The sequence below is a fragment of the Trachurus japonicus genome, chromosome 21, assembly GCF_045865225.1.
Source record: "Trachurus japonicus isolate A0001 chromosome 21, Traja_1.0".
Classification (NCBI taxonomy): domain Eukaryota; kingdom Metazoa; phylum Chordata; class Actinopteri; order Carangiformes; family Carangidae; genus Trachurus; species Trachurus japonicus.
In genome coordinates this window covers 16999362-17022064 of record NC_140927.1, presented here as the reverse complement: position 1 = coordinate 17022064, position 22703 = coordinate 16999362, and the positions used below count along the sequence as shown (strand labels likewise).

At 44.7% G+C, this 22703-nt stretch overlaps 1 protein-coding gene across 7 annotated transcripts in view; it reads left to right on the top strand.

Annotated features, from left to right (window-relative positions):
• Nucleotides 1-22703, top strand: part of lrp2a (low density lipoprotein receptor-related protein 2a) — a 46615-nt gene that overhangs the window by 20359 nt on the left and 3553 nt on the right. For 5 of the 7 annotated variants that reach the window (XM_085764229.1, XM_085764230.1, XM_085764228.1 and 2 more), the window contains 44 exons: nt 112-240; nt 1076-1242; nt 1488-1631; nt 1823-1932; nt 2312-2489; nt 2599-2812; nt 2921-3160; nt 3327-3515; nt 3869-4801; nt 4901-5066; nt 5401-5559; nt 5680-5969; nt 6076-6276; nt 6502-6528; nt 6635-6670; nt 6774-7016; nt 7105-7230; nt 7930-8049; nt 8679-8810; nt 9466-9667; nt 9771-10066; nt 10626-11292; nt 12874-13044; nt 13143-13366; nt 13546-13723; nt 14269-14465; nt 14623-14868; nt 15086-15214; nt 17536-17655; nt 18318-18434; nt 18821-18937; nt 19043-19180; nt 19282-19404; nt 19542-19670; nt 19952-20083; nt 20207-20338; nt 20463-20606; nt 20703-20868; nt 20959-21087; nt 21208-21431; nt 21558-21737; nt 21993-22112; nt 22301-22391; nt 22558-22625. In XM_085764229.1, coding sequence (XP_085620355.1) covers nt 112-240; nt 1076-1242; nt 1488-1631; nt 1823-1932; nt 2312-2489; nt 2599-2812; nt 2921-3160; nt 3327-3515; nt 3869-4801; nt 4901-5066; nt 5401-5559; nt 5680-5969; nt 6076-6276; nt 6502-6528; nt 6635-6670; nt 6774-7016; nt 7105-7230; nt 7930-8049; nt 8679-8810; nt 9466-9667; nt 9771-10066; nt 10626-11292; nt 12874-13044; nt 13143-13366; nt 13546-13723; nt 14269-14465; nt 14623-14868; nt 15086-15214; nt 17536-17655; nt 18318-18434; nt 18821-18937; nt 19043-19180; nt 19282-19404; nt 19542-19670; nt 19952-20083; nt 20207-20338; nt 20463-20606; nt 20703-20868; nt 20959-21087; nt 21208-21431; nt 21558-21737; nt 21993-22112; nt 22301-22391; nt 22558-22625 — 8244 coding nt within the window. The remainder of the gene's footprint in view (nt 1-111; nt 241-1075; nt 1243-1487; nt 1632-1822; nt 1933-2311; nt 2490-2598; nt 2813-2920; nt 3161-3326; nt 3516-3868; nt 4802-4900; nt 5067-5400; nt 5560-5679; nt 5970-6075; nt 6277-6501; nt 6529-6634; nt 6671-6773; nt 7017-7104; nt 7231-7929; nt 8050-8678; nt 8811-9465; nt 9668-9770; nt 10067-10625; nt 11293-12873; nt 13045-13142; nt 13367-13545; nt 13724-14268; nt 14466-14622; nt 14869-15085; nt 15215-17535; nt 17656-18317; nt 18435-18820; nt 18938-19042; nt 19181-19281; nt 19405-19541; nt 19671-19951; nt 20084-20206; nt 20339-20462; nt 20607-20702; nt 20869-20958; nt 21088-21207; nt 21432-21557; nt 21738-21992; nt 22113-22300; nt 22392-22557; nt 22626-22703) is intronic. The other 2 variants (XM_085764232.1, XM_085764231.1) reach the window with 1 other exon arrangement.

Genomic DNA, 22703 nt, shown 5'->3' with positions numbered 1-22703 from the left:
GGAAATACATTTAGGCACAATCCCACAGAAGCAGGGAAGACTGTTTTCTCATACTTGTTACAGATATTGCATGTGACCTCGTGTGTATCTGTGTGGTTTGACAATTTGTAGGTGAAAATCAGTGCCTGAGGAGCGCCTGTACTCATATCTGCCTGCTTTCTGCCGTGGGACCAAGGTATTACTCCTGTGCCTGCCCCTCAGGCTGGACACTGGCAGCTGACCAAATCACCTGCACTAGAGGTATGCATCCTGCCAAATGGAGGAAAACACTCATCACTCAGTTTGATGAGAAAGGAAGTCAGGTCAGATGCAGGGTGATAAGTTGATGCACTCATTATGTTTTCATCCTGTGAGCTGTGGCCGTTGTTGTAAAAGAGAAAACTTGCCTTCTCAGACATAATGGTGCTTTATTTGTGGCCATTTCAATGTTGCGAAGAAGAGAAATCTTTGAAAACATTTAACCCGTATTATACATCGATCCAGGCACTTGTCAACAGTCTCCCATTTAGATTCTGTTATAAACTGCTGTTCCAGTCATAAATATTGAGAATCATATGAGCGTGTCTTTCAAGGTCTTAAGAAGACAAGGGACCTTTAATTCAAGGTCCAAGGAGTCCCCCTTAGGTCAACAGCTTAACTCATCTCAGGTTTCAGCCCATTCAAGTCAAGCAGAACACAGTCTCCCCCTGAGGCCAACGATTATCCAAGAATGAAAATGCCCCACAACCATTCATCGATTCTAATCTCTGATGACAAAGCAAATCAGATTGTGGAACCAACTTTCACCAGTCAATCCTCTGTATAGATAAAGGCCTGTCATCTTGTGCTTCGTGTATGGCACCACGTATCATACACTGAAAGCAGCTGTTAGTTTTGGATTACCAAGCTGACATCCAGGAGAAATGCTTTCTGAGCTCAGTTTCAGAATTACGTTTGTCATTTTAAACTAGTAAATCATTTAGAGCCTTAAGGAAAATTCAAAATTCTTTTGATCAGAAATTACATGACACACAACACATGTTTGCTTGTTTCACTGTTTATTGACTGCTTTCTGTTTTCTCTCTCTTACTTGTAGTTGAGGATCCTTTCCTGGTGGTTGTACGAGACAGTATCATTTATGGAATTTCCTTGAATCCAGATGACAAGAGTAATGATGCTATGGTCCCTGTTGCTGGGCTTCTGAACGGCTATGATGTTGACTTTGATGACAAAGAGCAGACCATATACTGGGTGGAGCACCCGGTAAGTTAGTGTCCAAAAACACTATTTCTCATTTCCTAGCTCTTAGTCTAGTTTCATAACATGCGACAGTAGACAGGGAAGTTATTTGTTGGGCAGAGACTTGTGCTACAATAAAATAAATACTGGTACATATCATGTAACTATGGACGTCAGAACTTAATTAAAAACTTTTGGTAAAAGAAATAACAGTAAAAAATGCATCAAAACATGATATTGAAATCAGTCTGTCTTCCTCTCCTCACTAGGGTGAGATCCATAGGGTGAAATCCGACGGTACTAACAGGACAGAGTTTGCCCCTGCTGCCATCCTGGGCTCTCCCGTCGGCCTCGCCTTGGACTGGTTAACAGAGAACCTGTACTACACCAATCCAGCCACACAGTCGATTGAGGTGAGGCAAATAATACTTTGCCCTGTGTTGTTGTTTTTAACAGTAATTACTGGCTTCCCACGGCATCATTCCAATCAATCTTTTATTGTTATTAGTCACAATAGCAAAAATATGGGATAAAGTGTACCGGTGTGTCACAGCAAATTTATGCCGAACAATAAATGCATCTGTTTGTGTTTGTGCCCGGTCAGGTTTTGAAGTTGAGAGGGGAGGTACAGTACCGGAAAACTCTAATTACAAATAACGGCTCTCCAACTGGCGCTGGCAATCCTGTTGGCATTGCACTGGACCCAGCACGTGGGTAAGCCCCATTTAACACAGTCCTGGCACCGTCCCTCATCCCCACAGCTACTGAGCCCTAACAGCCCCCTCATCGCCACCTGCTCTGCCTCTAGAGAGAACTTGACCAGTGTTACTGAATACCACACTGCTGCACTCTCAGACCCCAGCACTGTACAATAAAGCACAATCAAGCAACAATCAAATGATTCATAAAAAGATCCATTTTCATTCTCCTTTGAAAACATTGCAATTCATTTTCAACTCACTTATTTTGGTTCATGACCTCATCACTGAGAAACTTCTCTAACTTACTGAAAATTTTTGAAAAGCCACTGTATAACCCAACAGAGACAGCAGATCCGTGACTCAACTGAAAACAATTTTGTGTTTCTTTGAAGCAAACTCTACTGGACAGATCAGGGAACAGAGAGTGGCATTCCTGCCAAGGTGGCATCTGCAGACATGGACGGCTTAAACCCTGTCACACTGTTCACCAACAACCTCGATCACATTGAGTTCCTCACCATAGACATCCAAGAAAATAAGCTTTACTGGGCTGTAACAAGCACCGGCATGGTGGGTCTTCACCTTTGGTTCATTCTCAAATGTTTTCACAAGTATACAATGATATTTACCTTAATATTGATGTACTGTAGGTAATGAATTTTACTTCCTGCCTGGACAGATTGAACGTGGTGATCCAGATGGGGCTAACCGCATCACCATAGTGACAGGCCTGTCTCACCCCTGGGGGGTGGCTGTCCATCAAAACTACCTCTACTTCACCGACCGCGACTTTGAGGTCATAGAGCGTGTGGACAAGTCCACAGGTGCCAACAAGGTTGTGCTGCGAGACAACGTTTCTGGTCTCAGGGTTCTGAAAGTGCATTACAGAGAGAGTGAGTAACGCAAGGAAAGCATCATCAAAAAAAGTTACAGACAGTTCTCGTTCACTGTCCACTGTTGTTTGGTTAGTTCGTCTCACTGTGTTCTCTCCACGACCTCAGCCTCTGCAGGTACTTCCAACGGCTGCACCAACAATGTTGGAGCGTGTGAGCAGCTGTGCCTGCCCCGGCCGCAGGGTCTCTTCACGTGTGCGTGTGCCACAGGTTTTAAACTCCATGCTGACAACAGGACCTGTGCTCCCTACCAGTCCTATGTTGTCATCTCTACCTTGTCTGCAATTAAGGGCTTCAGTCTAGAAGGGTCGGACCACTCTGAAGCCATGGTGCCTGTGGCTGGGAGAGGTCAGTGATTATCTTATATACTGTATTATTAGCAATGATAAAGTTACAGTTGCTCTAAAATGCTGATTAACTCTGTCTGAAATTGCAATGGTGAACAGAATAACTGACTTACTAAGCAACTGAAAATCAACAGTTCATGACCTTTTATCCTGTTATCCTCTTTCAGGACGTAATGCTTTACACATTGATGTACACATGGCCTCTGGCTTTATCTACTGGTGCGACTTCAGCAGCACCGTGGCGACTCAGAACGGGGTCAGACGCATTAAGCCAGATGGCTCAGGATTACGTAGCATTGTGACATCTGGAATAGGACGCAACGGGATACGAGGCATTGCTGTGGACTGGGCTGCAGGTATGCTGGTGTTAGTTTTAATTACAAATGTGTAATTACGTCAACAAACAACAGCAAATGATATCTGTTCATGTGGTGCCCTCTGTGATGCATCTTGAAATTCACATACGTTTGGTGAAAAGAGAGGAGATTTAAATAGCTAGATGATTACAAAAAAAAAGATACTACATCTACAGGCAGGAAAATCTGTATGCTTCTTTCCTATGTGTAACTGCAACACTGTAACTGAAGATACGACAAAAGATCTGTATCATCTATCATAGTTTACAGTTTGTGACTGATAATCTCATATTCTTGATGATGTACCAATATGTGATGCCACTGACACGAAGCTTCCTGGGTTCTGTCCTCAGGGAACTTGTATTTCACCAATGCTTTCCTGACTGAGACGTACGTGGAGGTGCTCCGGCTGAACACCACTTTCCGCAGGGTGCTCCTGAAGACTCAAGTGGACATGCCGCGCCACATTGTTGTAGACCCCAGGAACAGGTACTTGTTCTGGGCCGATTATGGTCAGAACCCAAAAATCGAGCGAGCGCTGTTGGATGGAACCAATCGCACAGTTTTAGTATCATCTGGCATTATCACTCCACGAGGTCTGGCTCTGGATTGGCAAACCGGCTATGTCTACTGGGTGGATGACTCCCTGGATATGATTGCCCGAGTGAACCCTCAAGGAGGGGAGACAGAGATAGTCAGGTATGGCAGCCGCTACCCAACGCCTTACGGAATCACAGTGTTTGAGAGTAGCATCATTTGGGTGGACAGAAACCTCAAGAAGGTTTTTCAAGCGAGCAAAGAGCCTGGTAGCACAGAGCAGCCTGTTGTCATCAGAGACAACGTCAACATGCTTAGAGATGTCACCATCTTCAACCAGCGCACCCAACCCGTCGCTGCTCAGGAGCTCAACTACAACCCCTGCATGGAGGCCAACGGAGGCTGCGCCCATTTCTGCTTCGCCCTTCCAGGTTCTGGCACAAGCAACCAGAACAAGAAGTGCAGCTGCGCTTTTGGGAATCTCGCAGCAGATAATGAAAACTGTGTTGTGTCAAGGGACGATTATCTCATCTACACGACCGAAAGCACCGTGCGCAGCCTGCGCCTCGACCCTGACGACCACGCATTGCCTTTCCCTGTGGTCAATGTGCCACGGACTTCGGTGGCACTGGATTTCGACCTCACAGATAGGAGGATCTACTTCACGCAGAGCTCAGGTGCAGGAGCAAGCAAGATCAGCTACATCAGCCTGTCCGCTCCCACCTCAGCACCTGTAGTGGTGGCTTCAGGTAGGAGTTGAACTCGCACTTTTAGTTGTGTTAGGTGTTGTATGGATGTCAGATCAGCGATATTACTAATGTTTTGTGCTCTGCTCTCTGTTTTTCCAGATCTCGGGGCTCCTGATGGCGTGGCTTATGACTGGATAAACAGAAGAATTTACTACAGTGACTATGTTAACCAGAGCATCAGCTCCATGTCTGTGGACGGCTCTCAGAGGACGATCATTGCCCATGTGTCTAGACCAAGGGCCATCATGTTGGATCCCTGCAGGGGGTGAGACTAACACAGCATACAATCTCTTTGATCATTAGATTAAACTGGGATTTAGAATTAAATACCTCATGGATGGTTAAGGGCACCCACCAGCCGGGGATCTTTACAATTACATTTACTCAGATGACAGATGCTTTTATCCAAAACCTCTTAAAACTGAGGGGCATCACTAAACCTTGGTTACATGTCAATCTCCATCTCTCTCTCTCTCTCTCTCTAACCCTAACCCTTACCCATTGTTTTCCTGTCACCTTATGTCCTCTCCACTTTGAATAAAGGTGTAAAATAGTTTACAGAGGAAACTTAGAGAAAAAAATGCTTCCTTGTTTTATAGGTACATGTATTGGACAGACTGGGGAACCCATGCAAAGATTGAGCGTGCCACCTTAGGCGGAAATTTCCGAACCGAGGTTGTAAACAGCAGCCTTGTGTGGCCCAATGGACTCACCCTGGACTATGAGGAAGAGAGGCTGTATTGGGCGGACGCCAGCTTGTAAGATCAGAAAAATTCCACTCCTGAAATATGCACGAAATATGTACTTAGTTGTGTTTATTATATCGTCTTCATATTCTTAAGCTGTCTAACAGTTTTATATTTTTGCTCTACAATCAGGCAGAAGATTGAGCGATCCTCCCTCACGGGGGCCAATCGGGAAGTCATTGTCAGCACAGCCATATACCCCTTCGCTATGACCATGTTTGGCCAGTTCATCTACTGGACTGACTGGAACACACGCAGCATCTATCGCGCCAACAAGCACGATGGGTCGGATATGAGGGTCATGATCCAGAACCTTCCTTCTCGGCCAATGGACATCCATGTTCTGGCCAGCAGGAAGCAGCAGCAGTGTGACAGCCCCTGCCAGCAGTTTAATGGAGGCTGCAGCCACATCTGTACCCCAGGTACACACAGTTTGTCATTGTCAAATCAACATGATATTATTTTAGTGCAGTAATTTGAAAAATACACCTAAATGTATAAACTGCTAATCTGCTAAAATCTTGTCAGGACCCAATGGAGCTGAGTGTCAGTGTCCGTCTGAGGGTCGCTGGTACCTGGCGGACAACAAGCACTGTATCCCTGATAATGGGACTCGCTGCCAGCCGGGCCAGTTTACCTGCATGAACGGCCGTTGTATTCGTGCTCAGTGGAAATGTGACAATGACAACGACTGTGGAGACGGCAGCGATGAGTTGGAGAGAGTCTGTGGTAGGGACCTTCTCTTTGCTGTGTTGCTTACCCGTGTTTCTACTTCATTTTATTTTCAATTGATTCATCCAAAATTCTCTATTGATTGATAGTAGTGACAGTAGCTCTCATAGAAGGCGTGATCTGAACCAGAACTCTCCTCTCTCTTCTATTAAACCCAAGTCTATTTCTTGTACCTTCACTAACACTAACTAAGCTTTTTTGTTCTAATCAATTCTCTCTTAGGCTCTAAACCTGACTTCAACTTTGTTGGTGTGTATGTTTGCAATTAAATTTCCATTAACATGCTCCCTCTCTCTAAGTGCAACACAAATCAACACTAACACGTGAATCAATGTGCTTGTATCTTTGCATGCAGTCCCACAGGTGCTGTCATCCTTTATTGCATTGTCAGGTAAAATGAGTGTCTGCTGCATCTATGCATCATCCCACTTTCTCCTGACCGTGCTCTCTAGTGGCTTTCTCTTTCCTGACCTGTTCTTGATTCTGATTGGCAGCCTTCCACACCTGTGAGCCCACGGTGTTCACCTGTGGCAACGGGCGTTGCGTGCCCTACCACTATCGCTGCGACCACTATGACGACTGTGGAGATAATAGTGACGAGGAGGGCTGTCTCTTCAGGCCGTGTGACCCCAACACGGAGTTCACCTGCAACAATGGGCGCTGTATTGCAAAGGACTATGTTTGCAATGGCATCAACAACTGCTACGACAACGGCACCTCGGATGAACAAAACTGCCGTAAGTTTGTCATAAATTAAACAGAGGTAAATCTTCAGGTGAAAAATGATTGCCTGTAGTGAATATGGTCTAATTGTAATCATCTCAGCGGAGAGAACATGCCAGCCAGAGCACACAAAATGCCAGTCCACCAACATCTGTATCCCACGTTCCTACCTGTGTGATGGAGATAATGACTGTGGGGACATGAGTGACGAAAGCCCGACACATTGTGGTGAGAACGTTATGTTTTTCCTGTTTCTCTGATACTAATTTAGTTAGGGCCTGAACAGGCATTTTTTTGTTCGGAGACATCATTCCAGAAACTGCACAGGTGTTAGTAATAACTGTAATCATCGTCGCATGCAGTTGTAGTGTGCCAGGGTCCTGCTTTTGTGAATGGCTCACACAGAACAAAGCCTTCGTTAATGTTACGAGTAACACCTGTGTTATTCCTGCTAGTGTACATCAGTGTCACTCCTTTGTTCACTCAATCTGTATTCCCGACATAATTAACACCAAATAACTTTCACTGGGAGTTAGATCAATGGATCGATAATGCAGAGAGATTTTGGACATAGTCTTGTATGTTAAAGGAAATAGCATTACATCATATCGCCCCTCACATTCATCAGAACAGGATTCATTTAGTTAAAAATATTTTGGATTTACCCCACAGCAGTCTGTAATCAGAAGTAATTTTGAACATTACATATTGCAGTGTCTTTAACTCAACTTAAATTTGCAAATTTTACTGGCCTCAACTTATTAGAAATAACTGAACCTCAGTGTTGAACCTTCACTTGTAAGTTGCTAAAGCATCTCCCAGATGAATAAATATAGATGTGTGAATATGAGAAAAAAAGAGTCAGGATGTTTGCCTTGTCCCCACATCCTCCAAGTGACCTCATGCCTTTTTGCATCCTCTGCATAGCTGCATCCACATGTTCCCAGACTGAGTTCCGTTGCTCCAGCGGACGCTGCATCCCCTCCCACTGGTACTGTGATGGAGGCGCTGACTGTGCCGACGGCTCTGATGAGCCCCTCTCCTGCAGTGAGTGTCCCACAACTCTCTCACCCCCAAAAACGGGCCTGTTGCCTTTGTGTGTCCGCCCCCCGCATGCCATTATCAGCTGCTCGGTTATTGTGTGTCTGTGTCTGTCGGCCAATCTGCATCTGTGAGCTGGGTGTGAGTGCTGTGAGTGATGCGGCGAGGAGTGCGAGTCACTGGTGTATTTCTTTGTTGACGATGTGGTCAGTCAGGCCTCCTATTGTGTGTTGCATTCCTCTGTGGTGACGCCCATCAGTGTCCTCTGACAAACAGCACCTCCCCCTCCCTTTGTCCACCAGGGGTTACAGAGCCTCACTTTGGCTTTTGTTTAGACAGCTCACCATGCATGGGAATGTGGGGCTGCCATGACTATTTTGAAAGCTTTGCCAGTGTTGTATTGTGCCTTCTTTATCAGCTGCAAAGCAGTGGGGGGAAGTACTTGAGATAAGTGGTAATTACAAAAGGGTAAAGTTTTTTTTTTAAGGATTTGCATTAATATTGGATGTAAGTCAGTTGTCATACATTACACAGTGGCAACAATTTATTTGTTTGTTTGTTCATTGTCGACATTAGACTGTTGGCAGTGCAGCGATATGGTCAACAGTCTAATGTTATATGTTTTGTCTCTGCAGCCACACAACTCAGGACCTGCAACACAGACCAGTTCCGTTGTGACGATGGCAGGTGTATTGCCTCATCCTGGATCTGTGATGGTGACAATGACTGCGGTGACATGAGTGACGAAGACCAGAGGCACAACTGTGGTATGCATCCTTTCATCGCCACTTCTGTTATTTTGCACTTCTCCCTCATTTTCTCTGTGTTTTTCCATCCTCTTGTGCATCTTCCCGGTGCTTCATCTCCTCCCCTCGTAGGACATCCTCTTGTTTCCTACCACTTTGCCCCCCTCCTGATTCCTTCATCCTGCCATTATTCAGGACTGTAATGGATTAGGATACACACCACTGGGGGAGTGTTATGGAGGAGACATTGGCAGTCACTTTCCAGCATCTTAGTCTCCTGTAGAAGGTCTCCAGTCCAAGGAGCTGACATTCCTGATTTCTCCTGCCTCACTCGTTACTTTGTGCATGTCTCCTTTCTCTGGCTTCCTGGCTCAGGGAGGATCAAGACTCTTATGTCTCACCAATGTGTGCTTTAACAGTAAGATGCCTGAAGCTATGGTTTTCAGTACGGCCTGAGCCCCTGTAGGAGACTCACTTCAAACAATGTGAATCAATCAGACTAGATGGATAAAGAATTTGAGGTCATGGCTGCGTGTTTTGAAATACAGTTTGGAATGTTTGGCTTGCCAAAAATGCAGGTTGACATTTGGTCATCACTATCATTATTTAACTTCTTTTAAATCCCCCCCTGCCTGATTTTTGATTGATTTTGTTGGTTGTTGTTATTTTTCTTCAGCCAATCGCACATGCTCAAGTTCAGAGTTCACCTGTGTGAACAACCAGCCACCGCAGAGGAAATGCATCCCACGCGACTGGGTGTGTGATGGAGACGCAGACTGTGCAGATGCATTGGATGAGCATCAAAACTGCACACGCAGATCCTGTGGCGTCAATGAGTTCTCCTGTAGCAACGGCCTCTGCATACGGAGTTCCTACAGGTTTGAGAGAGGTTTTTATTTGGTGACATGAATAACGTCATCTGCCATCAGTGTCTCTGGAAATGGAGTTAATGTTTTGTGACCTGTCTTCTAAAAAACTCAGGTGTGATCGACGTAATGACTGCGGGGACAGCAGTGACGAGCAGGGCTGCACCTACACGGCCTGCCAGCAACACCAGTTCACCTGCCAGAACGGCCGCTGCGTGTCGCACGACTTCGTCTGCGACGGGGACAACGACTGTGGTGATGAGTCTGATGAGCTGGAGCACATGTGCCACACGCCAGCACCGACCTGCCCCCCGGGAGAGTTCAGATGTGACAATGGACACTGCATCTCCCTGGCCCAGGTGTGCGACAGGAACGACGACTGCTCCGACAACAGTGATGAGAAAGGATGCGGTGAGTGCGAAGAGAAATTGTGCTGTGGAAAAAAATAAACTTTTGCCCCTTCAGCAGGTGGTGTGTGTCTGCAGTTGGGGTTTGCTCAGCTGGTACATGCTCCCTCTAGAGGAAATGTCAAAGAAGTGACAGGGGAGATTTTATGTACTTTGTAGATGGAGCATTTTTACTGCACAGATAACATTCAAAATTAAAAACTAGGATTATAATTATGTCTGGGAATCCCATATGTATAGTAAAAGGCAAGGCAAGGCAATTTTATTTGTATAGTCCATTTTTACAAGCAGCTTGTCTCAATAGCATCATTACAACATCATGAGGAAAAACAACCAATAAAACCCTTAACAACTGGATAAACCTCAGGCTGAGCAACAGAGGAGGGATCCCTCACCCACGACCGGAAAAATCAGAAAATGTGAAAAAAAAGCTATTTAATAGTTAAAATAAAAACAAAAACACAAATGATGTCACTTACTATCTTTTTAATGAGTATCTTATCCTGACAAAGTGTTGATGATATTAAAAAATCATCGTTGCTCTGATCCCTCTGTGACTGCAGGTATCAACGAGTGCACAGACCCATCCATCCATCACTGTGATCACAACTGCACCGACACACCCACCAGCTTCATCTGCACCTGTCGTCCCGGCTACCGCCTCATGTCTGACAGCGCGACGTGCGATGACATCAACGAGTGTGCAGAGACCCCGAGCGTTTGCAGCCAGGTCTGTGAGAACACCGTCGGCTCGTACGTGTGTAAGTGTGCACCGGGATTCCTGCGAGAGCCAGACGGCCGCAGCTGCCGTCAGAACAGCAACATCTCACCCTACCTCATCTTCAGCAACCGCTACTACCTGAGGAACCTGTCGACGGACGGGCAGGCCTACTCTCTGATCCTGCAGGGCCTGACCAGTGTGGTGGCCCTGGACTTTGATCGTGTTGACAAGCGCCTCTATTGGATTGACGTGAGCCGCCGAGTGATAGAGAGGATGTCGTTCAACGGCAGTAACAGAGAGGTGGTGGTCAATGGAGTTTTACACGGAGAGGGCCTTGCAGTGGACTGGATAGCAAGGAAACTGTACTGGGTGGACAGCTTCTTGGATTGTCTCAAAGTATCTGAACTGGATGGCCGATTTGTGAAGAAACTTGCTGAACACTGTGTGGATGACAACAGTACTTATTGCTTTGAAAACCCCAGAGCCATTGTGTTGCATCCCAAATATGGGTGAGTACTGTATATGAATCAAATCTGGTAATAGACTGACATATTGGCAAGGCTGGTGTTATTGCCTATATTCTCTATTTATCTCATTATGTCAGTGTCAGTATATGTTGGAAGACATTTAGAGCATGTAGAGCAATTGTTGAAATAATAAGCAGTCTCATAGTTGGAATTATTCTTCATGTTTGACTTTATATTGTCAATTTTGACATTGTTGATGTTTATGGAAACACTTAATTTTTCTGGTCTTAAATCTGTCAATAGCTACCAAGGAAAGAGCTATGTAAATTGTTTGAAAAAACAACATTTTTTTTAGGAAGAATAGATGCAAAGTTCTGTAAAAAGTCAAAGACTGTTGTGCAGTTCAGATGTAGTAACTTTCTAGGAAACGAAGGAAGAAGGAAGTTAACTCATTGAGTGCCGCGCTCCTTTCCAAAGTTTTAGTCAAGTGTACCGGCAAATTAGACCATATTTGACTTTTTATTTTAGAGCCATAGTGTATTCTATATTATTGCCACCAACACATACTGTGGCTCATTTGAAAGGTTTAACTTTATCCTTCAAATGGCCACAAACCGTTTGTTTCTACGTGCCTCCGTTCCTGAGAAAAGTCAAGCTAAACATGGCTGGGTTTCACCAAAATCCCTCCTTTTTTTCTAGAAAAGGAGATAGAGCGTCTTTTATGAAAGGTGCGCTGTTTGTGCCTGTCGCTCTTCTCACACTCGCATTTCTGGATCAAAGGGCTCGTATAAGATAAATATACACAACAATTGTTGTTCTATTCACAAAACCACCATCGGGGGCGGGGGGGGCGCCACTAAACAACAATAACACAGACGCACCGTGCCGTGTCACAGCCTCTCGCCGCGGAACGTGAGGCTCTGCCGGCCACAGCGGCTCGCGAACACCGGTCCCGCCGGTGGTCGCGGTCCTTCTGTGGTACGGGTCGGTGGTGCCGGTCTGCTTTGACCCAGAGACCATCAGATTTTACCGCGGGAGGACTTTGGGGAGGACACGGTGTTGCTCCAGATGAAGACCGGGCGGGACTGTCGGCTGAGAGCTTCCTGGTTCAGCTCCCAGCTGCTGCAGCCTCGCGGGTGAGAGCAGAGCAGCTGCGGCGCAGCTGCGCTGCATCTGCATGCAGAACTCCGTTTGCAGAAGCTGAGTTATGATAAAAACTTCCAGATCATGAGCTGTCATGTGACTTTGATCGTCATCTATTTCAGTTCTCCTCGTCGTAGAGTCCCCAAATTTACATATAATGTGTATTAAAGTGTCTATTTTCATAATTTAAAAAAAAAGCAAAAAACGAAAAATTTCGTTTTTGGCACTCAACGCATGGGAACGAAAAACGAGAAATTACGTGGTTGGCACTCAATGAGTTAATAGTCAGCTATTATTAATTTATTATTGGATGACAATAATTTATGGAATGATTAACAATTTATGGAAGTACCTACTGAAGTCTAATAATTACCGTTATATAATAATATATAACATATCACATGAGGAAACATTATGTTCTCACATATACAGTATGTAGATACCATGTGATCTAATGTGATGTTTTTTGGGTTCTGTTAGATATGTATACTGGACAGACTGGGGAGACAAAGCCTTTATAGGGCGCGTTGGAATGGATGGAAATAACAAAGCAGCCATCATTACCACCAAGATAGAGTGGCCCAACGGGATCACGATTGACTACACCAACGACATGCTCTACTGGTCTGATGCCCATCTCAACTACATTGAGTAAGTACATTAGTTGAGAGATGACCACACTCTTTCAGCCTATAGTGCAGTGACCACTTTGAGGCTTTGACTTTTTTTTTTTTTTTCTTCTTCTTCAGGTTCTCAGACCTGGATGGTCAACACAGACACACAGTGTATGATGGAAATTTGCCACACCCATTCGCCCTGACTGTGTTTGAGGACAGCGTGTACTGGACTGACTGGAACACACGCACGGTGGAGAAAGGCAACAAATACGACGGCTCAGGTCGTCAGGCCCTGACAAACACCACACACAGGCCATTCGACATCCATGTCTGCCATCCTTATAGACAGCCTATTGGTGAGTCAAACATCTCAGGATCTGATGGTCAGAATCCAACTTTTGCCAGCAAATAGTTTTTTTGTCCAACCAAAGTTGATTTAAGTCCAGGTATTTACTATTAGCTGAACAGTGCCTGGCCTGTGTTTGCCCAGCGGTGCTGTACTGAGATTTCCTGACTGTCATTGTCCTTTTGACAGTAAACAATCCCTGTGCGGTGAACAATGGAGGCTGCTCTCACCTGTGCCTGATCCGTCACGGGGGGCGAGCATACACCTGCGAGTGCCCCGATCATTTCCTGACCGTCCAGATAGGAGGCGTGACCCGATGCCTTCCCATGTGCACCAGCACCCAGTACAGATGTGCTAACAATGAACGGTCTGTCACTTATTCTTCAGTATGTGATGTGCATCATTTTAGAAATATGTTTTTTTTTATTATTGTGGAGATTGTTAGCTGCAGTGGTTTTGTTAATATTGTCATTCAAAATTAGGAAGACATTTCTCATAATTAGCTTTGCAGTCAAAAACAAAAACATTGCTGCTTTCAACATCGCATTATAAATGCATTATATTTTTTGTTATTGTTTACTAGTGTAAGTGAAAATATTCTGATAGCAGCATTTACATGGACTGTTAAGTTTTTATGTCACTTCAAAACACTGAAGAATACAGTAGATACAGTACATTCTCTTTGCACTGAAAGAACAGCGCCACCTGCTGTTTCTTTGATGACATGTATTGTGCATAGACAATGCAGCGATGGGGTCAGTAGAGACTCAAGATCTTCTTGGCAAGTGTGTTTGTAAATTCATGAGGTAATGAATTGATCGACATGCTACATGCCCACAGTTAGGTGCTGAGAGGAACTGAGTGCTCATCTCTACCAATTCAAATTGCTCATCTTCATTCCTACCTCAACAGTTGTATTCCTATCTGGTGGAAATGTGACGGTCAGAGGGACTGCAGAGATGGCTCAGATGAACCCTCCACCTGCCCGAATCGACACTGCAGACTCGGACAGTTTCAGTGCAACGATGGAAACTGCACGAGTCCACACTTCCTTTGCAACAGCAACCAGGACTGTCATGACGGCTCAGACGAAGACCCCGTGTTGTGCGGTAGGTTGTCTCATTTGCATTGTTATTCAGTGAAATATTATTTTATCTTTTGTGCCGCTCATACAGTTTTTTTTTTTTTTTTTTTTACAAGAAATTGTGTCTTTTTTGACATTTCAGTCTTTCTCTTGGCTTCATTGTGAATTTATTTTCTTTCTAGCTACACATGAGTGCGAAAGCCACCAGTGGCAATGTGCAAATAAGCGTTGCATCCCAGAGTCGTGGCAGTGTGACGGTGAGGATGACTGTGGTGATCAGTCTGATGAAGACCCCGCCCACTGCTCCACCAGGACCTGTCGCCCTGGACAGTTCAAGTGTCGTAACGGACGCTGCATCCCCCAGAGCTGGAAATGCGATGTGGATGATGACTGCGGTGACAACTCTGATGAACCATTAGAGGAGTGCAGTAAGTAAAATACAGTTTACTCTACTTCCTGATATTTCATTGTGATACATGTCCTGTTTTCCTAATTTGCATTACAGTCATACCTTAACCTCTGTCGAAGCTGCACCTCGAATCAGCAGCTGGATGGAGTGTGACTCTCCAAGGATTTTGATATTTCAAAAACTGCTCTACCCTCTGTCCTTATAGCCTGTCTTTGAAAATTGTGTTTTCTCCACAGTGGGGCCAGCGTATCGATGTGACAACCACACAGAGTTTGACTGCAAGACCAACTACCGCTGTGTGCCCCTGTGGTCCGTTTGCAATGGCCACAACGACTGCAGAGACAACAGCGACGAGCAGGGCTGTGGTGAGTCTCTCTGACAAAACATCCAAATGAGGTCCTGTAATTTGAAGACTGTTATTATCACACTATTAGACCTCATGTTAAAGCTCTAGTGGTTGATTTAGTAATGTTTGGTGTTTACTGGTGGTTAGATGACTCTGGAGGAGATTAAAAAAGAATTACAGTGTGGAAACACGTATTCAAAAAGTGAGTGAAGGGCAATTAGCCTCCTCCTCAGCCTCCTGTGGAACATTACATAGTGAGGTAGTGGGAGGTGCTGATGGAGAGGGTCTCACCACTCACCCTCCCCCACAATTTGCCACTCTCGGAGAGCACCACAGATATATGAGCTGTCCAGCGGTACATGTATGTGAGTAGGTGTGTGTGTGTGTGTGTGTGTGTAGCTGCTCTGTCCTTGCGTGGGGTGCAGGGTTCATACAAGCCTCTTTGTAATTTGCTACAATCCAAACACACTCACCGCAGCCCTCCCGTGTCTTATCAGAGGCTCTCACTCCATTAGTGCCATGCCCGCGCTGGAGGGGAGATCCGTGCTAATCTTCCTGTAAGAATGTAGCTGTAGATGAGCCAGGTGGAGGGCTACGAGGGCAGGACCAGCTATCTCTGACCCCCAGCACTGTGTGGTAGAGACGGCTCAGACCAGCTCTGCTCCACTCCTCTCCCCTCTGTGCTTCTCATCTCCTGTAGTCTTATCCTCCACAGACACATACTGGAGAGAGGTCACCCATCTGTCTTAGGCATGCTCCTCTCCCTCCTCTCCCTCCTCAGCAGCTATTGCAGTTTAATTAAAAAAACAAGATGCCTTTCATATCAAACTGACATTTTCATTATTAGTTAAAAGACCTAAATCTCGACTGTTGTGCAGCTGTTACCGATACATTTATCTGCGGGAACATCTTGTCTTTCCTCATCTCTGACGATGCGTTGAAGAAAACAGTGATTGGGTTTTTGTTCTTCAATTGGACATTTAAAGGTTATTATGTTATATCTTAGTGAGAACAAGCTAATGTATATCAATCAATCAATCAATCAATCAATCAATCAATCAATCAATCAATCAATCAATCAATCAATCAATCAACCAATCAATCAATCAATCAATCAATCAATCAATCAATCAATCAATCAAATTTGATTTGTATGGCCCTTTACAATAGCCGAAAGGTACCCAAAGTGCTTCAGTGCTGCAGGGTATAAAAGAAGTACATAAAATAGAACAGACAAAATGAGTACACCTAAAAACAGGAGTGCCCTCGTCAGAATTGAATGCCAACCTAAAAAAGTGGGACTTCAGCTTCGATTTAAAAAGGCTGAGATCACTGTTCCACAGTCTGGGAGCAGCGACAGCAAAAGAACGGTCACCCCACTGTTTGTATCTCGACCTTGGGACCTCTAACAGAGGCGGACCCGAAGAACGCAGAGCTCTGCCGCAATCGCAGATAGTTAAAATCTCTGACAAGCAGGAGGGAGCCAGGCCATTAATGGCGTTAAAAACAAACAACAGAAATCAATTCTAATATGAACTGGAAGCCGGTGGAGTGACGACAGCACAGGGGTAATGTGTTCATGTCTGGACGTGCTTGTTAAAAATCGGGCAGCAGCGTTCTGTACAAGTTGGAGATGTGAAATTGAAGACTGGCCGAGGCCAACGTAAAGGGCATTGCAGTAGTCCAATCTTGAACTGATGAATGCATGGATTGCCTTCTCGCGGTCCTGCCGACTGAGAATTGGCTTCACTTTGGCCAAGAGATGGAGCTGAACTATATGAACTTTTTAAATATGCTCTAAATTGTCACCTTATTAGTCCTGCTACAAATCCTTCCTGCTTAATGTAATCTTTTTGTAAAAACTGTGGTGTATGGTCAGGTTGTAGTTTGCAGTGCTGTTGGATTGTGTTGTGTTAATGCCATTTATGGCCTAAAAAAATAACAAGATCCTAAAAAAATTAAATCCTGAGTGCAAAAAATTGGTAGTGTACTATGTCAGTTTATCAGTGTCTAATGAGGAGTTTATGAAACCAGGCATTAGTAGTTTATATACAGTAGATTATACTCCTAAACTTGTTTTTTCCCCAAATATTTTATTGTAGGATCAGGTGTAACTGGAATTGCTAAAAACAGTCTCATCCTCTCGAGTCTTGCCTCATAGGAATTTTGCAATGCTATGGTAGAAGTATGGTTCATTTTTTTGTTACAAACCTTTCTTCCTCCTGAAAAAAGGGACGCAAAGGCCACATAGCCAATCTGTTTCACATTAAGTTAAAACCATACCATTGCACACAATGGTTTAAAAGAGCATCTTTATTCATGTGCCTGGCTCTTTTTCAGATGAATTGACCTGTGATCCTGATGGAGACTTCCGCTGTGACAACCACCGCTGCGTCCCACTTAGATGGAGGTGTGACGGGGACGATGACTGCGGGGACAACTCTGACGAACGCAGCTGCAGTGAGTGCTGTTATCACCGATAAAGTCTCTCTGTAGTGTTTGAGGGTTCAGTGTGAGCACTGACAGTTGTTTTGATGTGGCCTAAGTGTCTTTTAAGCAGGCTTATTATGGGACATCTGCTCAGTTTTATGTAAGCTGCCCAAACGAAAAAGGGAGTTTGGATAACAAAGACTAGTCATGCTATGATTTAATCAGACAGCAGGAAGATTTTGTAAGAGGCTCGACACTTCTACCAACAGTGGAGTGCTGAGAGAGGTAGCCTTATCAGCTGCTGGAGAAACAGGCTGTCCTCAGAGTGTCAGAAAGAGGGAGTAAGGGAGTCTGTCGCCCCTTGCCCTGGAGAATTTAAACACGTCTGAGAACATGCCAGTTAATAGGGATAATGTAGCTTCTCAAAGGAGAAACGGCGACTCAGGTTAAATCATGGCGGTGCTGCTGCTCTTGTTGCTGTGGTGATGTGAACTTGGCTGCACATGTGTTTTTTATGTCATAATATTGAAGAAAGTAATGCTAATATAGTTTTGCAAGTCTAAGAAATGTATTGAACAGAAGAGAGGCTTCAAGTGTCTGACTAACGTGTTTCTAATAAAACAACTACATAATTGAGTTTTACGTTTCTCTAATTCTGCACTGAAATTCCTTGTTTTGATGTTTTCCCTCAGCTCCACGCGCATGCACAGAGAGCGAGTTTCGTTGTGATAATCTGCGCTGCATTCCCGACCGTTGGGTCTGTGACCATGACAACGACTGTGAGGACAACTCCGATGAAAGGGACTGTGGTAAGTGGAGGTTCTTTGTTTTGGCTCAGGCTCTGGCTGTTTGTCAGTAACAGAGGGCGGCACTAAACAAAGAAGCAATAAAACTTCAAGTTTTGAAGGCTAGTGCAGACAGACAGGACCAGCAGTAGGTATTTACTCAAAGAGTTTATTCATCTGGGGCAGCTGCAGGATTTGTTCCAAGTGGCACTGGCAGAGTGCAGATCACCTAAATGTTGTTATGAAATAACGATATTATCCAAAGACTCAGGGATGATGTAGGAGCAAAGACGACATTCTGGGGATATAAGGTGATGTGAGACTAACTCTGTCTAACTGTCTTTTGTTCAACTAAAAGTATCTTTATCGTAAAATGTGTCCCAAATGATCATTGTTTGGCTGTGTTGCAGAGTTGCGGACTTGTCATCCTGGATACTTCCAGTGTGGTAGTGGACACTGTATCGCTGAGCGTTTCCAATGTGATGGCAACGCGGACTGCCTGGACTACACCGATGAGATGTCATGCCGTGAGTGGCACTCCTCTAATGTTTTACCTAATGCAGTTTCATTATGGTTGGGCTGATTGGATGTGAATCACAGATTTAGTTTGACAGAACGACTTTGACTTTCAGCGACCCGCTTTCCCAACGGCACATACTGCCCCCCCTTCCTGTTTGAGTGCAAAAACCACGTATGTGTTCAGCCTCAGTGGAAATGTGATGGAGACAATGACTGTGGAGACAATTCAGACGAGGAGCTTCACCTCTGCTGTGAGTAACATAAACACTCACAAGTCCAGCACTTGTTGCATTTTGTCGAGTTCTCGAGAGTATACATGTCTCTCCCTCTGACTGTTTCTGTTCATCCACAGTGGACATCCAGTGCGAGACCCCGTTCCGTTTCCGCTGTGAAAACAACCGTTGCATCTACAGCCATGAGCTGTGTAACTCGGTTGACGACTGTGGTGACGGCTCTGATGAGAGACAGGAAAACTGTGAGTGTGGTGACGTCCCTGTGTTGCACTTACCTCCTTAAACTGCAGCTATATAAACTATTTCTGAGCATAATCAAATGCATCGACAGCTTCTCTTAAGTTGGTGTATCTCTCTCTCTCTCTCTCTCTTTCTCTAGGCCAAAGCCCCACACATGGCCCCTGCACAGATAATGAGTACAAATGCAGTAATGGACAATGCATCCCTCTAGAGTATGCCTGTGATGATTATGACGACTGTGGAGACCAGTCAGATGAGCTCGGCTGCCGTAAGTAGAAAAGTGTTTATTAGTAAAAAAAAAAAAATCCAATGTATTGTTTAGTATATTCATTTCCCCAAACAGCCGATGATTTAAGTGTAACCAGCAAAATGAAAAATAAAATCCAGTCTAGTCATGGTGTGTATTTAGTGAGTTTCATGCGATGCTATTTTGGCTGTCCTGGCCAACTTAACTCATCAAACTAGCGGATAGAATAATAACAGCACATAATACAGTTGCCTTAATGAAGTTTAACTCTCATTTTGTGTTTTTTAATTTGCTGGTGTCAGACCATGGCAGTGGGCACGTGTGCAGTGACAACATCTGTGAACACAACTGTACTGACCTGACAGAGGGAGGCTTCCTCTGCTCCTGCAGGCCTGGCTACAAGCCCAGAGCAACAGAAAAACACACCTGTGAAGGTAAACAAGAGAGTTAGTCAGTCATGTACTCAGTTTAAACACCAACACAGAAGTAGTTTTCTACCTTCAATTAATGTTTTCCTCTCAATTTTTTTTTTCAATTTCTCCTCCTCTTGGGTAAAGATGTGGATGAGTGTGAAGTGTATGGGACGTGTCCTCAGGAGTGCAAGAACACAAAGGGCAGCTACGAGTGCTTCTGTGCTGAGGGCTTTCACTCGTTTGGTGAGCCACATGGGACTGAGTGTGCTGCCCAGGGTAAGAGCTTGGCGTTCGTTCAAAAGAGAAAATTCTTTGCAAATGCTCTCTTTTATTTCTCATTAAAGCCAGACCCTGAATTGAAATTACTCACAGCTTTCACCACACCTCAATATCTATACAGGAAATGCACCGGTGCTGCTTTTGCCGGACAACGTTCGCATCCGACGCTTCAACCTGTCGTCCGAGGAGTATTCAGACTATGTGGACAACGCCGAGCACATTCAAGCCTTGGACTACCTGTGGGATCCAGAAGGACAAGGCCTCAGTAAGACCATTGCTGTAAAGTCTTTAATAGTGTGTGGTTACCATTCATATACAAACAACAGATTTGAATGACCCTTATCCCCAAAATGTGCCGTAGGTATTGTGTATTGGACAGTTCTGGGTCGCGGCTCTCAGTTCGGCTCCATCAAACGTGCCTATATGACCACATTCAACGATCACGGCAACAACCCAGTGAAAGAGGTGGATCTGAGCCTGAGATACATCGCTAATCCTGACGGCATTGCTGTGGACTGGGTTGGCGGGTAATTCACCAGGATTATGATTTCTTATTTGTAAAGGTCTCTCAAAGTTTCTCTTATCTGCTCACGATGTGCTCATCAAACCTTTCTCAGGCACATTTATTGGACAGATTCAGGGACCAATCGAATTGAAGTGGCCAAACTGGATGGGCGGTACAGGAAGTGGTTGATCCACAATGACCTTGACCAGCCTGCTGCTATTGTTGTAAATCCATCACTGGGGTAGGAGGCTTTTGAAATCTAATATTGAAAATCTGTCACTGACAAACTTTATTCCTTTAAGTTACATAAAGATTCTTTATCTCATGGTGAAAAATGTTTGTCATTTCTTCTGCATGGCAGAATGATGTACTGGACAGACTGGGGCAGGAAACCCAGAATAGAGTCAGCGTGGATGGACGGTCAACACAGAGAGGTGCTGGTGAAGGAGGAGGATCTGGGCTGGCCTACTGGACTGGCACTGGACTATGTGAATGGAAATAGGATCTACTGGTGCGACTCAAAAGAAAACATCATTGAATCGATGAAGCCTGACGGCACAGACAGGAAGATCGTCATATCAGGAGGTCAGAACACTAAGAGACAGTGCAGAGAGGGCACTGATACATTCAGACTTTTTATGTATTTGTCGATTAACAAGTAAGAGTATGAGATGCATGAAAGCCAAGGACTGTTTTTTTTTCCTGTTCCAGATATTGGACATCCCTACAGTCTGGATGTCTTTGAGGGGCATGTGTATTGGACAACAAAAGAGAAAGGTGAAGTGTGGAAGACGAATAAGTTTGGGAAAGGAAACAAAGTCAAGGTTCTCACCATCAACCCCTGGCTGACTCAAGTTCGCATTTACCAGGAGCACCGGCACAACCTGTCAGGTCAGAGCACAGAAGGAATTCTTGTCATGTTTGTAAGTTAATTAAGAAAGCAAATACCATACATGTTGTATGAGTTTTCAGTCTAACCTGTATTTAACCTGGAAGGACCGATATCTTGTTTTCAAGAGGATCTTGTCCTTGTAATGAGTTACAGTCAACATATGACAGATAAAACAGGTTGAGAATGTCACAATGCTCTTCTCATTCAACCAAATATATCAGTGTTTGTAATTCCTTGTGTTTTGTCGTCTTCAGTGCCGAACCCCTGTAAGAACGTGTGCAGCCACCTCTGTCTCCTCAGGCCTGGTGGGTACACCTGCACCTGCCCACAGGGCTCCTCTCAGGCCGATTTTGACTCCAACAAATGTGATGCAGGTAAACAACGACAGTCTGGCTGCATGTACAGACTATGGTCTTGTGTTACCTGTTGTGTTGCATCATCCTTTTACATTCATCAGCCCATTCTCCCCCACGTGCCTGGCTGCTCCTGTATGGTTTTGTGAGACTGTGATGTTGTTGTTTCTGATTCTGACTCTGTGTATGGCCGGCTTCTGCTCCTGCAGCCATTGAGGCACCTGTTGCAATGCCCCTTGCATGTAGATGCATGAATGGTGGAACCTGCTACACTGATGAAGGTGGTCTGCCCAAGTGCAAGTGAGTGTAGCTGCAGGTGCCATGTACACCAGCCAATGATTGTCCATCAGTCAAACCTTATCATTTCTAATCAATTTGTTTATATATACGTATATATTTGTAATGTGCTGTTTTCCCATTAAGATTTACCCAAGTATTAAATATTTGTTGTGGTTATTTTGTTTAGATGTCCATACGGTTATGTGGGCAGCTTCTGTGAGATGGGGAAATCAAGGGGAGCTCCAGCTGGAACAGGTACGGTGCTTCTTCGATTATCTATCCTTTGATTTATTGATTCTCATTCAGAGTTCATAAATCCTCTTTAAGACTTAC